The following is an 18,314-nucleotide window of genomic DNA, read 5'->3' as shown; positions in this document are numbered from 1 at the left end:
ATTCATTCATGAGAAATTATTTCTTTTACATTCAATACTCTGACGTATAACCACTACTACTATATATTAATATAATGACATGAGTAGCCCAATAAATTAACAATACAACTCTCCTATATTATAGTGTGCCATTCTCTAGATTCATTTCAATAGTGTCTGCTAAACTTATAGAACGCTCGCACCTAGAGCCATAAATGTGGCGGTGAAAAAGTAAAAATTTCTAGTAATTAAGTATAGTACTCATAGCATAGTGGTCTATGTGCGTAGGCGCGAAACCTGAGAGATGCTGGTTCGATTCCTGCGGGGTGGGGTGTCTTACTTTTTTTTTTTTAATTGTTAAAATGTATTTTCTTAGAAGTGTTTTCAAAATTATGTAAGTATGTTCAATAATTAGAATGTTGCATTCTTAAATCTTGTAAATTATTTGTTGAATGAAACAAGTAACTAATTAATAACAAATTTGTGGTGAGCAGAAGTGTTCTAAACTTTGTAATTATATAATTTTGAAAAATAAAACAATAATTTTAATAAATTATCCCATTACTTTACATCAGTGGCGAAGGGTGACTTTTTGAAAGAGGTAGGCTGTGGTAGTAACCATGCATGTCAGATATATTTGCGGGAAATAAGAAGATAACCCATATGAATAGGTACGCTAAAACGTAGAAATTTCAAAAGCTTAATTGGTTTGTTCATAAAACTAAGCAATTAGCTTGAATTACTTCTGTATTTTCCTAAACATTTATAAACGTAACATACGCTCAAAATATATTACCTATCATGTATGAAAATATCCGTTGTTGTATATGTATTATGTTCCATAACAATTTATAATTTAACCCGTAAAACTAGACATTTTAAAATACTTCTATATTTAAAACACAGACTTAGGTAGGTACAATATCAGATATCTAAATTGTCTAACGAGTGAACTAATGAATAAATAAAAATCACGAGATAAATTATTTTATATTTTTATCAATACATATTTATGTGATTTAATGGCATAGAAATTATTTTTTAAAATTATCTTTTTATTAATTATTTTGAATAAATGCGCTCTCGCGACGCAAGCGCTAACGAAACAGCTTGCACATTTGTATGCGGGACGCCAGACATTTTGAAATTATGAGAAAAAAACTTCATATTGAAAAACCCGTCGATTAACGCAAAAATAATCCTATACAATATGTGAAGTGAAACGCGGCGTGTTTTATTTTTTTAAACTTTCAAGAGATGCCATAGATGGTGCTTATTGAAATATGGGAAAAGATCGTAAAATATGACAATTATACGATAAATGTCTTTGGGGCATATTGAATATATTATTATTTGTGATTATATAAATACGTTATTATGAAAATAAAAACTATTTTTCTTAAGAAGGTAGGCTTTAAATAATCGCCTAGTATGGAGTCTTCGCCACTGCTTTACATAATAGGTACTTATGTAGATTTTCAACCAAAAATATAATAAACTGGTAACATTTTCCTTTTAAGTTCAGTTGACAATATTCTTCTGAGTAGACGAATGCGGTTCTGACCGTTATTAAAGATTGTTGATAATGTACAATATTATTTGATTTATATTTAATTTAAGTAATGAATTCCTACCAAGTACTGACAGTCATAATGTGAATGCGAATGATAAAATGATTCATTTGTCTATAAGTTTATTGAGAAGCTTTAGAAGTGTTGAGATGGTGTAATTTGTTACATCAAAAGTAGATTTTACTGTAATAAAATTAATTTATTCAAGCAGTACAATTATAATAATTATATTTAAATAAGTAAGTAAATAGAATATTAACTAAAACATGTAGTTTATTTTTATTAATTTTATAGTGATAACGCGAACACTAATTCTTTACGATGAACGGAATCTTGCAACATGTTATTATCGGTAATAATATCAAAACGTCTTGCAATAGAAAATTGCCTTTAATTATAATGCCCAATGATTTCATCTCCGATTAGAAAATATTTTCACCTAGCATCTAAACGATTTAAATGAAAAATAAAGCAGTCAAAAAGTTGCAACAGCCAATATTAGCTACTGTCGTAATTTACTGCTGTAGATAGTTGAACAGCAGTATGGGAAAAATTAATTCAATAATCCGGATTGATGACTAAGGGTCATACATAACAATTAAGGCGTGATTTGAGAATATTGTGAAAAGATGTTCCGGAGCATGTTCTCGGATAAAAAAAAAACGAACAAATTGGTCTAGTTATGATATTCGGTACTATATATTTATTACATGAGAGATGTTGAATATATTTATTATTGTCCATTAGTATTCATAGACTAACGGGATGCATGGGTAACTAAAATTGACGGGCACAAAAAAACATAACCTCAATAATTTTAATCACATATTTATGTACTCGTGCATAAATAGGTTCTATGAATAAATGATGATATGTTTTGAGACAATATGTAATATATCGATACATATAATATGGTTACATGTAAATCGTACGGAAACATTTCACCGTAGCACAGTTCGCCGTGAGCTTGTGAATACTAAACTTTGTCAGTCATACGTATTTGTTTTCATTGAAATAAGACTACAATTTACAGATGATGTTGGTTAGTTTTTATAATTCAATTAAACCCTGCGAAACCAAGCCATAATAGATAATAGTCAAAAATACTCGTCTATCTATAAAATATCTAAAATTATGCAATTATATCATACATAACTTTAGATATTTTATAGATAGAATAATATTTCTTATATATTGTAGTTTGGTTTAGGCAGGGCTTAAAAGGCAGGGAATTAAAAAAAACCAACTATATGTGTAATATGTATTCTTAATCCAACGAAAAGTATGCATGAAAAAGTGTGCACAATTTTGTCGTATCGCCCAAAATATACTAAAACTATTATGGTTTGGTTTAGGCAGGCTTTAAATTATTTTTAAAAACTAACCAACACCATCTTTAAATTGTAGAGTTAGTTCAATGAAAACAAATACGCATGACTGACAAAGTTTATTGTGGACTATTTATGTCGAATCTTAACAACCTACTTCCACCCTTCGCCACTGCCGTATACTATACGGTCTCAAATTTTCTTAGATTCAATATAAACATTAATTTAATTTTCATGGTTGATTTTGGTAAAATTCATGAATTCAAGAATGAAAACCTAACCTAACCTAACAAATAATCCAGTATATCGGCTATTTTCAAAATTTGTGTGCTGCTGGCTTCCTGTAAAGTGTAAACCGACAAGAACCGTGTTTTATTTAGACATGAATTTTATGTCAGTAGTATCCGACCCAAAGAGGTTGGACGGTCTTTAATATACGGCCATATTGCCGATACAATATTTCACGGTGAAGCGTGATACGGCGAACTGCTTACGTACAAGTTTCCGGACACGATATAATAATATACTAATACCTTACTACATATTTATTTATTTTACTATTAAAAAAATACTTTTATACCTCGGCTGGAATTACTGATAAACGTTTTAAAGCTGTGTCAAAATATTGATGATGCAAATTGATTCATAAATAAAATTAGTTATTCTGAAAATTTGTGAATTGTGCAAATCATATTATTATCTCTTTACAATGCAAGAACTTTGATGTTTCTTTTATTTTTGCATATTGTGTTAATACTTCTTTCTGAATGTGAAATTAATAATTGTTTTAAATGTCAATTTGTAATAATATTTTAGAATGAAATAGTCCAGCACATCTATTTTATACACAATACTTCTTTCGGCCGCTACGGCAGTTATCTAGGGTAAGCTCGTATCGAAGTATTAGTACTTATTGTGACAATTACAATAAGTTTGCCGTCTAAATAGTCAAAACTGCCTATCTCGCTCTTAAATTTTCCACAGCCAAAAGACGTGCTGTTAAAACATAACACTTATTGTAACGATTACAACTAACTTATTGTAATTGTTACAATAAGTGCTAATACTTTGATACAAACCTACCGTAGCGGCCGACAGCAGTCTTGAGAATAGATGCGCAGGACAGTAAATAAAACATCACTTATATTATGATGTTATAGGATGACAATTAAATGCTCACTCATTGTTTGAGAAAACTATTTTGCACAATCAAATCTATTATTTCAATATATTATCAAGAATTTATATTTGAATAGCTTTCACATTGAAACGAATGTTAATTATATCAAAGACTTTTACTATATTATTATTGTTTATTGATAGGTTACTAATCTAACCTAGGATAACTTAATGGGCGTGAAAAATATAATTTTAAATGTTGAACATATTGTGTTGAGTATATTTTTTTCAACAGTGCATATAGGTATTATTAATAATTTCGTTATGACTTATGTTTTCCTTTTAGCACCTAGTACTTGACTAATCGAATCCAATCAAGATATTTTTTTTCTTTGGTTAAAATAATACTTATTACAAAATCTTATAGTATGCAAATAAAGCCATTAATATTAATTATATGTTACACAGGTTTGAAAATTATCTACATACTAATTTATTATTGATACAAAGCCTAAAACAAAATTTTACCGGTCATATCAATATACTAGTAATAATTATTTATGGATTGATTTTTAAATAATCCACCTTGTTGAACTTATTAAGGTCAGTTTAGACAAGCAAAGCCGGCCATTATTATTGTGATTGTAATAAAACGACAATTAAAAACTACAGAAACAAAAACAGATATGTCTGACATAATTTCTTTCAGTTTTACTGTTATTGATTCTGAAAAATTAATTAGAAGGTAACTTTCTTGCCAACCTATCATTCGTTGGCCATACGGTGTTTGATTAATTTTCAATGACAGTACAAATCGCATTTTAATTATTTAATTAAATCAACTGTGGTATTGAAGTATGAAAAAACAGTTGATACAAGTACGTACCCAGTCATTTGACATGATTTTTTTTTTAAAACAAATTATTACTTCTCATTTTGGTAACCTCACAAAAAAAAAATCTACAATGACTGCATTTTTATACGTAAAATATATTATTCAAATTAGCTATGCCAAAAGAGCGTAAGTAACAATTTGCAACAAGAATTTTTGAAATATGGATTTTATTGGTTCTCAAATAATACTTGTAACTTCGTCAAAGAACTTTTGTTGTTGAATATGACAATAAAAAAATAACCAAATACATAACTCACTATTTTTCACCAAAATGTCCCTTACACTCTTTTGGCTTTGCAAAGTCGAATGAATATACAGCAAGTTGTTATTTGTCACTGAATGATGTTTATTCAATTGACATATTTTTTTATAAAAAACAGAATAATATTCTAACAATTACATTTTCTAATAAATTATTGATCACACTATGTTAGATGATTACTTAATTATTAGTTTAATATATTGCAGATAATTGAGTTTTTATCGTCATCTTTTATAGTAAGTTAATAGGTTCAAATACAAAAGACAAGCGCCATAAATGTACAGCGTACAAACAAACATACGACGATTTAAAAAAAGATGGCGTCCGACTAAAACGCATATCGTGTTCTGTCAAAATGCGCTTCGTTGCATTTAATTAGGAGGTAGAAGCATTTACCTGTAGTAATTAATGCTTCGTTTAAGTAAAGCCAAACTACCATTTAAAACAATGCATTTAAGCGATATGTACATCCCTTTCGTTTGCACGAAGAAAGTGTACTTACTGAAGAAAAGAGAATATAATTATTATGGTTAATTCAGTTGTGTATTTTGTGTGGCGTAATAATTTTTGAATTGAAAAATCTTGCGAGGTCATTTTTTGTATGAGTAAGTAAGTAGGTATATTTTAATCCCAGTGCACGCGATCCTGAAGAGAAATAAAGGGAAAAATATTGCTGATCTCACAGAGATATGAATATATTATTATTATTACATTGTAAGTTTTTTTTACCTTGACTCCTTTCTGACTGCTGAAGTCTGTGCTGAGACATTGTACTGCTACGTTGATCTGCAATACAAAAATGACAACATTAAGTAAATAAATTAAAAAAGATACTTATAATATTTATGATTAAAAAAATCAAGTGATATAAATATAATATTATACATACATATTAAATAATATATATGTGTAAAAATTTCAGAACTAATCGATTATTTTTTGAGTTGCTAAAAAATAATTTAGTTATAAAGCCGGGTACTCATTAGCGAGCCGTAAATGTGACAGTTTCAGATTACAATAACTAGTATGGACGTCAAATAATTATTTCGCATCTTGAGGTGGTTACAGATACATTTTGATGGACCTATATATAATTTCGTCACTGTTCTGGCAGAAGACAATAATTTGAAAAAATTACATATTGAGTTAGTTATACCAAAATGCTCCTTATTTCAAACTTTACCGCCTGGAAACCTTCTTAATAAATAAACAGTCTTTATTTTAGTCATTATTTTTACGATTACTTAATAAACTCACATGATAGACCATTTCAAACATTTCGACAACTTCAAAGTCAAATTACTCAAAACTATTATTCTCCAGTTAGTGTGTTCTGCCAGAACAGAGACGATTTATTAGCGTTTTTATAATTTTAACGTTTGTCCTTTTATATCAACCCATAAATACAACTAAATTGATAATATGATTAATTGCAAATTATAGTAACAGTCTATTAGAATAGGTACCCATAGTATTTATCTCTATAATAATCTTATAACGTTAATTAAATGAAGGTGTACAATTTTATAAACTAATAAATGAGTAAAATTAATGAGGATTTCACTACGTTATTAATTAAAAATGTAAGACAATACAAATACAAAATATATTATTTTAGTATTGCGAGTTCCCTTTTTGATATTATACTAAATGTAGCAATTAATATAGGTATACTATGGTTACCCAATATTATTTTTGTTTTGTAAGATATTCACCTGTTCAGCATTGAACAAATTTGAATTAATTTTCTCAAAGACAATAATCTTGATTGTAAACAACATGACAAATAATTATATGTTTTGCGTAGTTTAATTAGAAATAATATACGATGCAAAGTTTTCATATTAATTACTCATTAATTATATTTTTCTGCTTCTATCAGCCGTTTTATTTTATTGTAAATACTCATGAAAGCTTTTGAGATACTTTTGTGTGAACATTTAAAAAAATCTATTCCTATATAGATACTAAATGATTATAGCCGGATATACTATAAGATTTTGGTGTCAGATAATTAAACATAAAATTTACTGAAATGTAAGCTTTTCTCTTATACTAAAAAAATAAATCACAGCGTCATCAAATTTACATAGTATTTTTCAAAATGTTGGTTAAGAATTACACTATGGACGTAAGTAATAATAAAATGGCAAATAAACATTATATTTTGTACGTCTGTTTAGAAATTTACATCTATAAAGGCCGGTTCGGATTAGTCGAGTAATTTAGTAGGTAACTAAATGTGAATGAACAGACAAATTTAGTCGAGTAATTTAGTAAAATCATTTTAGTCAAGTCAATCGATTCTGTTCTAATTTTTTGGTCGAATAGCGAGCGACCCCCACCACCTCTCTTTAAATACTGATCAAACCACGAGATAAGTATGAATACATTATCTTTAGTCAAGGTTATTAGTTGTCGTAGAATTTTTTCCTCCAATTCTTCTAATATAGCCATTATAAATGAAGTTATTAACTTATTTATTTTTTGAACATACATAATTGAAAAACACTTCGAATCAGGTTCATTACTTAGGTTCGAATCCTGCTGGGTGTCGTATTTTTATATAAAAAAGATTGTTTTCTGTAAGTTATATATTTCTCAGAAGTGTTTTAAATTGTGTATGTTCAATAAAAATAATGTTTCATTCTTAAATCTTGTTAATTATTATTCGTTGAATAAAAAAAAAGTTAATTATTTATTTTTGCTTTGTTACATTGTGCTCTATTCATTTTGACACGCCACTCACCAATCCGACTAATCCTAACCGGCCTTAGTAAATTATTGTATAATTTTATTGATGAAAATACCACTAGAATTGTAGAGAGTTGATACAATTATTGTATTACTTTGTAGTACAGATTACTACGTGTCTGATAGGTCATGGCATATGATTTTAAATAGCAACTGCATAAATTAATATGTAATGGTCATTACATTGACAAACTATAATTATTTGAACCCATCTTCCGCTCGATAATATAAAAAAGCTTTATATTTCAAAATGACACAGCTAAAGCTCATTACAGGAGACGTCTATGTAAAAAGTATAAAATGTAAGCTTACAAGTACAGGCGGCGCCACCGGCTATCCTAGAGATCGAATATAAATTGCACAATTTGGTCGCGGACAAATTACACAGTAGTGACGCTTAGATAGGCTAATCACAGGCTGAGAGCCCTTGGGGGACATCTTCAGCTACCACGGACAATCGATGTCCACTGATAGCGGTCACCAAGCAGTGGAGTATTTAGATACTAAATCACGGTACGAGCTTGCTTGGATTTATGGCAACACGATCTTATGATTGTAACGTATTGTATAAATACAACGTATTTTATTGATTGCAAATTTTAAAGATGATTAATTGAGAGAAACTACGTATATTAAATTTTCAGTATATTAAATTGGCACCTGAGAAAGAACGAGACCAGCTTTAGTAAAAATACAACATTAAAAAAATATTGTCATTATCTTAGTAAAGCTATTGGTAAATATTTTAAATATATAATAGAAGGTGCATTTTGAATCGAAATATTTTTTTAGTTTCCTACAAAAACCGTTGTATCACTTAACCTTATCTTTCAGCTTAAAAAATATTTTTCATATTAATACCGCTTTTCTAATAACAATGTGTTAACTAAGACATTGCGATCATGTGACAACCAGGCCTCGAAATGGACCGGAGCGCAGTTCCAGTTTATGAAAGTGGTGGAGAAATTAAATTGATCATCTGTATGCAGGTTTTATAATAAAAAGTCTAATATAGTATATATTTTTAAAATATACATAAAATTTAACAATTTGATAAATATGTTAATACTTTCGGAAAATTATCAAGCGCTCGGGTTTATAAAATATTCCATTTAGACCACTGGAATCACTGAAAACTGTGTGTAAAAATACAATAATTATTAAATTTTATCAAAATGAATTGTACTAATATGAATTAAGGCTATACCTCAGTTGAGACATGGTCTAAAAAGATCGTGGCTAGGCGATGCGCGGATTGTGCAAGTGACGCGTGCCGAACGAAATATAATTTGTCATATAAATCCAACATGCATCCATTTAATGTTCTGTTTATTATTCTATTAGTAACAATAATAATATATTCATTGACATGTTTTCTTTTTCAAGTAAATAGGTAACGTTTTTTAGTCATCTTTACACGATTTAAGAATTAATACCCCGTCGCCATCACGAAACAAACTGCCGTGTTCACAGCTCGACGTTCGCTCTTTGATTGGCAGCGAGCCCAAAATTTCGTCGCACCTATAGTTGAAAATTATTTGCCGTTTCACTGAAGTACTATCTTGACTAGTCTAATCAAACCGTAGTTATTTATCATGGAAAAACGGTTTACTTAAAAAAAATACGTTGCAATACAATAAAAGCATAATAATATTATGTGCTTCGTGAATCTACTGCAAAACTTGTGTAAAGATAATGAAATTGATATATTATTATGATATTGATCCACCATAATTTAATAATATGTAAATATTCTTCGTCTTTTTGTGCCAATCAATTATTGGACGTTGACAATATTTTCTTTGTCTGTCGCTATTAAATTTTAAACACGGATGGATTGGTGAGCTTAATCGTAGATCTGTTAAAGTATATTTCAAGAATCATAAATATAGGTATTATATGTACTATATTGTGCAAATGATTTTTGATAGTTTTATTATAATCTGAACAGCATTTCCAAGTAAAGTAGGATAATTATATGTATTACCACACGTTGACTATAGATATGTATACAAGTTTGTATTATATTGGCGAAAATTTAATGTATATAAGTAGGTAGTGCACAATATCAGTAGAATAAACTTTCCGGGTAAATTACACGAATTATATTGACGTGATTTGTGCAAAAAGCTATCGTAAGGCTATATTATAGCATACATAGAAGACGCGTCTCGCGGTAGGACGAGCGATACGCTGATTCAGGCTATGTACAATAAACGCCATTCGAGATAATCTTTGATGGCTGACTTCTCGGAATGGACGATTCAATTAGGGTTATTTATTCAGCAATCCAATGCAAAGCGTGTAAACAGTGAGAATGATTTTTTAAAAATACACACGTTGAAGAATTCAATGTAAATAAACTAGAAGGGGTCGATAACTTGAACAGAGAATAAAATTACTTGAGAGTTACTTTGGTTGTAAATAGTTAATAATATTAATCGATTATTTAAACTCAGTAACGTGATTATATATTATCTAGTGTATTGTTTTTGTTTTTTTTCTCATATTAACCAAACAATCGCAATAAAATAATTTAAATTTCTAATATACCTACACATCCACTGATTTTAGAATTCTCTCACTTTATAAGCAATACAGGAAAAAAAATATTATCTCTATAAAAATACTTTTAAACGTGTGTCGCTACATTTCAAAATCAGCCTAGTCCACCTTTAGGTATTTTTCACTTTTTTGTGAATTGCTGAAGAACTACTACTTTCTAAAATTTCTACATTATCAAAATGTGGAATTTATTAATTTTAAATATTCTATACTCGAAATGATATGAACTTTTACCCTTGTGACTGTGTATTTGAGAAAATAAAAAGCTGTTTTTCTCCTATTCATATATTATGGACTTAGCCGATTTTGAAATCTAGCCACACAAGTATTAACATCCCTATATTCACGGGACGTCAACGCCCTTCACTTTATTATGTATCACGTATTCGATATAAATTTATATTAAACCCTATATAATGGATTAAATTGGTGTTGAATTCTTATCCTGATAATCATAATAAACTCATTTCTTATTTACATTATATAAAATGAAATTAAATATTATATAATTTATTTATTATCTACAAATGATATACTAAACAATGTAGTAGTAACGAATACATTCCTTGTACCGTTTGTATAAATACGAAAGATTGGTTAAAAAATAATTCATAAATCCTCCACTTTGTGAAGGTTTATAATATTATGCTCGGATTTGGAGATAATATGTTATTTTACTTTATTGTTAGTAATTTCTCTAAGTCTAATGGTTGACTAATGAAAAAATTTATACCTATCCATACTTATTTCTTCTTTCGACCATGTCCGATCCTAATAGGGCCTCCACAGAGTGAAGGTTTGTATTAAAAGATTTTGTTTTTTACAAGAAATGAACGTCAGCCACTTGCTCAACCTATTAGGTCCATACCCTGACAGACACAAATTGAAAAACAATATGTGTACTTGCCAGACCCAGGATTCGAACCTGGGACTCACGGTGTGACAGTCCAACGCTTAAGCCGCGCGGCTACCTCAGGAACTATATAATATACAATATGTAGCTATTTAGATATAAAGGCGCTATTAAACCCGTTGGTCACGAATTGCAAGCGCAATGCACCATCATGTGCATCATTCCAATATTATTTTCAAATTTTAATCCAGTATAGATCTATAAAAGTATGCCGCTGACCTGATCTGATATGAATACTTTATTGTACAGAGGTGTGTTACAAAAATATTTTTAATCTACACCTGGTGTGAAATTCCAAAACTAAATGCCCATCTAAACATCTACTTAAAAACCAGAAAATAATATTACAAAACGTACTTATACAATCTTCTTTTTTAATTACTTAAACTATCTTTCTAATCTCATTTATACCATTTCGTGCTAAGGTCTATGAAAATATGATAAACAATCGTTTAACAACAGGAAATAAATATCTCATCGTAGACACTTTCAAGTGTAATTATCACTTACGATTTTTTTTTATATTAAAGTGTGTTCAAAAATATTGTGAAGATTTCATTAACCAGGCGTTATAATAATATACCTATGTAACATATTAATTAAATACCTATTTCTTTTGCAGTCTTTATATTTCTTCTTTGGGTATATTATCCCAAGCTATAAAGTAATTCAATAAACAATTTATAGCTTAATATCCGCTCTAAAATATTATAATCATTTTATAACGTCTATAATGTCATAAATATATTTTTATGTAGGTATAAAAAATAACTACTCTTAACAATTTTAAATAGAGACTTATAGTGCCAAAAGAACTTATTATGAAGCGCCTAGAGTAGTTGCAAATGTCCGCCTGCAAACCTCTGGATCGCAGGTTCATATCACTGCCTGTATCCACAAAAATACTCATGGACTGAACGCGTTAATATAAAAGTGGGTTATAAGAAGTTTAAAAGCTCGAATGTGGAAAAATATGCGATAAACTTACGCCTGTATTATAAAATGCATTAAAATTTGTGAAGTAAATGAAACGCACATTCAATATCGGATAAATACCGCCATAAAGTAATGTATCGAATTTGGCTTCATCCTTGATTCATGGCAACTGGCTTTCATATTTTTATCTTACTCGCCGTTATGTGATTGAGCGAATAGTTAACAGCCATTACTAGTAAAGAATCTGTTAAGATAACCTTCACTTTCTGGAAGTTTATATATTCCGCACGTGCATACTATAAATATTCTTAATATGCCTGTGACAATGAAGAAAAATGAAAATTCAAAAATATTATCCTATTACCCCGATTTATAATGTAATTTTCTAAATAAAAAATAGCTATGTCTATTTAATTTATTAGTTATAAAAGTTAACCATGACTTTGTCCACATGAAATAGACAGATATAGTGAAAAATTAGACTGGTTCGTCTTAACCCATAGCTTACGGGCCGCACAAAATTGTGTTTTTGCTAATTACTTTTCAAATGCAAATTAACACGTTAATTACAAAATTAACTAAAAGTGTCCGTAAGCATTGTGTTATGAATTGTTTTATTGTTAGTCGCACGTTTTATTTATTACCCGCACCTCATTTCATATTGTTGCAAGTGCGTTATTATTGAGAAAGATATCGAGAATTAAAATAAAATCCTAAGTAGGTATCAACAGGGTAGTCTAATATAAGCTGTGCAAGTTTCATCAATATTGTTCCAGTAATTTTTGAGTTATAACCGAATATCGAACAGACCATCTAATATTTTATTGTATCATTAGAATAGATTTCTAATCGTGGAGTGAATTAATATAGTGATAATAATAGAGATGTTTCCGTTTAGCAATGTATATTTGATTGAATAAATAATTATAATGATTAAATTCATTGAAATAGTTTTAGCAAAAATTTCACACATATTTAATTACCCAATTGCTTATTGGAGTGAATGTATATATGATATAAGGAAACGAGCACTTAATCATAACGGATTGGCCATACGATGGCCCACCGACAAAATGATAACCAATTAAAATACATTTACATAATTTTACTGGATGAGTTCACAATCGCCACGTTCTATCGTATAGCGTTCAAATAATACCTGCTATTATTGTCTACAAAGACTACCTAATATAATTTTATTCTGGTATGATTTAGGCTACCTAATCAATTTGATTTTCTTGTGTGCGCATATTATGTATATTCATTCCTGCTTTTCGTTGGAAACAATTTCACAACCGAAATAATTTTTAACAAGGCAGTTATAATCTGGATGTTTATATCGCGGTTAAGTGCCTGCATCCGGCTCGTCTACTCGACACTGTACATTTCCAAGCACCTTATTACTAAACTTAACATCTAATATTATTATTAGAAACTGCTATAGTAGCAAATACCAATTATAAATAGCTATAATTATTGTCAATTATTATAACTATGCATCTCACAAAAGAATGCCTTTATTCACTCATTTTATGATTTTTGTTGAACGAAATGCATTTTTTAAATATTTATTTGCAGCTTTTAGTTGACATTACCTATATTCCAGCGCATCTATTCTATACACAATACTGCTTTCGGGCGCTACGGCAGCTATATAGGGGAGGTTTGTATCGAAGTATTATCACTTATTGTGACAATTACAATAAGTTAGTTATAATTATTATAGAGCCTTTACACGTGCATGGATTTACTTTAAACTATCATGACAATAACTTTACTGTTTACACGTAAAAGTGCTTAATGTCTCTCCAATTCATTCTTTAATGGTACTATTTCGTACTATTTGACAGCTACTAAAAATCGGGCAACCTGAAAAATCGTTTTTTTGTCGGCAAGCTCGCCACTATCGTACTACTGCGCAGGCGCAGATCAAAAAAATCTTACTGTTACATGAAAATTCAGAAGCTTCCAAACTTGTTTGATTCATGCATGCAATCTTGCCAACTGCAGGATAATACATGTTTACCCATACATTTTCTTACTATCGACACACAGTAACAGTTACAGTAACAGTATCGACAGCACGTGTAAACGGGGTATTACAATAAGTGCTATCTTTAACAGCACCTCTTTTGGCTGTGGTAAATTTTAGAGCAAGATATACAGTTTCGACTGTTTAAACGGATAACTTATTGTAATTGTAACAATATGTGCTAATACTTCGAAATCAAACCTACTCTAGATAGCTGCCGTTGCGGCCGAAAACAGTCTTGTGTATAGAATAGATGCGCAGATTATATGGACAGATACTTACTGATACTTAATTGTTACATAACGTTAGGTAATCGAAATAAATAAATTTACGACACTTTAAATGGTGTCGGTATTGAGGAAAAAATAGTCAGGTCTATTGGGTATACACGGGTTTCAGGAAAGTACCTATATTATTCTACTTCGTTAGAATTTTAATTGTCATTCAAGATTATTTTGCCGTTATACGAATAAATGAAATAAATATTATATATGCAAGAAGTTTGTATGTTATATGCTTAATTGTTTTGACAGCGATACCGCATGCGTTTCTCAAATCTGCGACTATGATTATTAAACTATTCACCATCTAAAAATGGTCACCGTTAACACTCAATAAATTTAATATGCTTTATTTGGAATTTTATTCCACCCACCTAGTCGATTCAAAAATTTTGATGTGCAGTAACCGTTTTTGTATTTAAAAAAAAAATTGTATACTGTATTCGTATCCTATTTCTATACAAATAAATGAATGAGTACAGGTGAATATGCCGTGTTTTTGATTAATCTTTCTTAATATAATGGCCTGGGAAAAATGACATGATACATGTATTTCTAATAATGTGTGTATTTTTATTTAGAGCAAGAACCAAGTAGATTAATAAACTACACAAAACAAAATTTAAAAGTCTAGTAAATAAAATTGTTATATTATTACTATGTAAATATATAAATCTATATTGTAAGCTAAAAATATGATCTAACGACTTCACTTCATAAAAATTACTGATATTAAATCTCAGATACTAACAGGGTTTTATTTTAACAATAATATATTATTATTTGTGTTAAGTTTACATAAATTTTCTGTGAAAAACTTACTTTTGCCGAGCTTTCCAAGGGATTCCAGTAAACAGCTATTGCATTATGTGATACTTCTTCAATACACCCAACGAGGCCTACGCTGTTTTTCGTATCTGTAAAAAAGAAAACAAAGGATTTATAAATTAAAATCTTTCATAGCGTACAAAAAGACAAAACATAAAATAAATGAAGAATATTTAACATATATTATAATAATTATTGAGTAACTACGAAAATATTTTTTAAGCGTTCATGATTCAGAAAAGTGTAGCCAAAACTACTGAATAAATAAGTATTAATAAATATTCGTAATGTGATATTAAGTTTTTTGATTAAATTATATTTGAGTTTATGGTTGGAATGAATATGAATATTCAGTAGGTATGTTCAATAGGTCAGTGGTTTTGAAACATTTTAATATCGCACTAAGTGTTTAAAAAAATCATTCACGGCGCTCTAAATTGTTTGTTTTAGCCATTATCAGTGATTTTTTTCATTATGTCATTTTTAATCGGAACCAAGGCGTGAAAATTTAATTTTTTTAGGTCTTTAAGCCAAAAGATTATTTTCTGTTCAGAATTATTATAGAAAATTGAGACTTTTTTAAAAAAATTATCAAAAAGTACCGCATCGCACATTTTGAATATCATTTCAGTAGACAATAAAATATGCAATAAAAGATAAACGATTCTCTAATCTAGATGTATCTTAAAAATATGATTTTTTATGAATAATTCAAAATCACGCTTCATCTGATGTAAAATTTACAGTCTGCAGTAAAAAAAATGATAAAATCGTTTATTTATATTTTATAGTTATTACGGTATGTATATATTAGCATTATAATTGGATTGTAGCATGTGACATTAGCGTGTTTTCATAATTTGGTAATATAAAATATTTTACACAATAAATAAATTCGCATTAGCTGAATCTCGTCAATAAATTTGTTCAAATCTCTCAATAAAAAAAATATAAACTAAGATTTTAAGTTAAGAAATAAAACCTAAAAACGAGTGTGCTTGGAATACAAATAAAAATGTATTATTAATGCTATTAATTTCAATATCTTAATAAATATTTGAGAAGGATATAAATGAAACATAAAGAAGGTAGTATCCTGGAATGCGAAGATCCTGCTCAATTTGTAGATTCCGAAATATCGGGACTAAAAACGTTGGAAACCAAAGAATTTAGGAGCAAAAAAATCCAAGTACGTTATAACTAAAATTTAGAGAAATTCTGATCCCGGTTAGTAATTAAGGTATTAAAATTATTTAAAATATTACATAAAATGCTGACTGCCAAAATTAACGCAATTTGTGAAACGCTTCAGAAATATAAAAAATGCTTGATTTTTTATTCGTAATTAAATAGGATGCACATATGGTAGTTGTTAGAGTACATTGTCGGTAATCCGGCTGGGCGTCGAATTTTTTTCAAAAAGTTTTTTATATTTATTAGTTAAATATGTGTAATTTAACAAAGGTGTTTATTTGTATGGAAAATCATTGAAATCTCGAAAGAAAATCTCGAAAAAGGTAAATTGTTAAATAGGTAGTGTTCGTGAATTTACTTGTCTTTTAAATGTTGATTATAATAAATATTTATTTTACGTTAGTATAAAACAATACAAAAGTTTACAACATTATCCAGCCTAAAAGTGCGGCCACACCGGCAACAAGTCGCGCGACAACTCGTTAAATTTTACGATAATTATCATAATTGCTTAAGAAATTTTACGATAATTATCATGCTTATCGTAAAATTTAACGAGTTGTCGCGCGACTTGTTTTCGGTGTGGACCCGGCATAAGGCTACAATATTTAATTAATTAAAAAATTACTGTTTAATGATTATAAAAAAAGTTTTTCCGTTTGATAAATCAACTTATAAATCAAATATTTGCAAATACTATAATCTTATGACTACTGTAGATAATAAATAGTATATAATATTTAAGATTATCCTACATGACCTCTGCTTTTACGCCTCCGTGTAAACACTTTCAACAGTAGCAATCAGCAACGAGTGGGTGTCTCTCTCAAAATTAGTATGAATTGGTCCATATTGTTGGTACACAAGGAACGGACACATTATGTTTTACTACCCTGCCAACAATCGGGAATTGTTCACCAACAGCTTTATGTGATGTTTAAGAGATTTATGTGCACTCTCATGAACTAAATAAACTATTTCAATGAGATTTACGATTCTGCGCTTTTATGCATATTATACTAAATGTTATGATTTACGACACGGGATTTTCTAGCCCTTTATTGACGAGCTTAATTGAAGAAACATACATTATACGTAATGTGGATCGTATTTATTTTTGTTCCTGGTATTTTCAGTACACATCATGGCCTGGGGGCCATACTGAAACGGGCCCCCAGGCTGGGATCTTTGGCGGCCCCCCTACCTATCGCTAACGATAAAGCCAGTGTGATGCTTCACAGTAGCGTTTTCCAAATGGTATACGCGGTAAAATTAATGTGCTTATTTTGAGTGTTTTTTTTTTTTTTTTTTAATATTTTAATACATCCATTTGAATTATGGAGTTGTCGAGTATCGATACACAAATAAAAATTGTATCGTACAAGCACATAATTCTGAATTATAACATTACTGAAGGAAAATAGCGCCGCAGGCGACTTTTTTACAATTATAGGGAGAATTTGTGATGTGTATTTATATCACTTATCTGGTCGACTCGCCACGCCGGGCCCTTCCTGAGCCTGGGCCCCCAGGCTAAAGCCCTGCCAGCCTCCTCTTTGTGGGGCCATGGTACACATACTGTAATATTTACGTAAGGTCACAAGAAAAATGTGTGAGTTATTTTAACAAAAATACAATGAGACGTAAATCTATGTAT

At 29.5% G+C, this 18,314-nt stretch overlaps 1 protein-coding gene across 8 annotated transcripts in view; it reads right to left on the bottom strand.

Annotated features, from left to right (window-relative positions):
• The window catches only part of grh (grainy head), a 562,310-nt gene that overhangs the window by 9,298 nt on the left and 534,698 nt on the right, over positions 1–18,314 (bottom strand). For all 8 annotated transcript variants that reach the window (XM_085947266.1, XM_085947268.1, XM_085947267.1 and 5 more), the window contains 2 exons: positions 15,458–15,552; positions 5,884–5,940 (listed from right to left, as the gene is read on the bottom strand). In XM_085947266.1, coding sequence (XP_085803392.1) covers positions 5,884–5,940; positions 15,458–15,552 — 152 coding nt within the window. The remainder of the gene's footprint in view (positions 1–5,883; positions 5,941–15,457; positions 15,553–18,314) is intronic.

The sequence above is a fragment of the Rhyacophila brunnea genome, unplaced genomic scaffold (assembly GCF_057557595.1).
Source record: "Rhyacophila brunnea isolate RB1 unplaced genomic scaffold, BYU_Rbru_1.0 scaffold_2, whole genome shotgun sequence".
Classification (NCBI taxonomy): Eukaryota; Metazoa; Arthropoda; class Insecta; order Trichoptera; family Rhyacophilidae; genus Rhyacophila; species Rhyacophila brunnea.
This window is presented reverse-complemented; position numbering and strand designations above follow the sequence as displayed.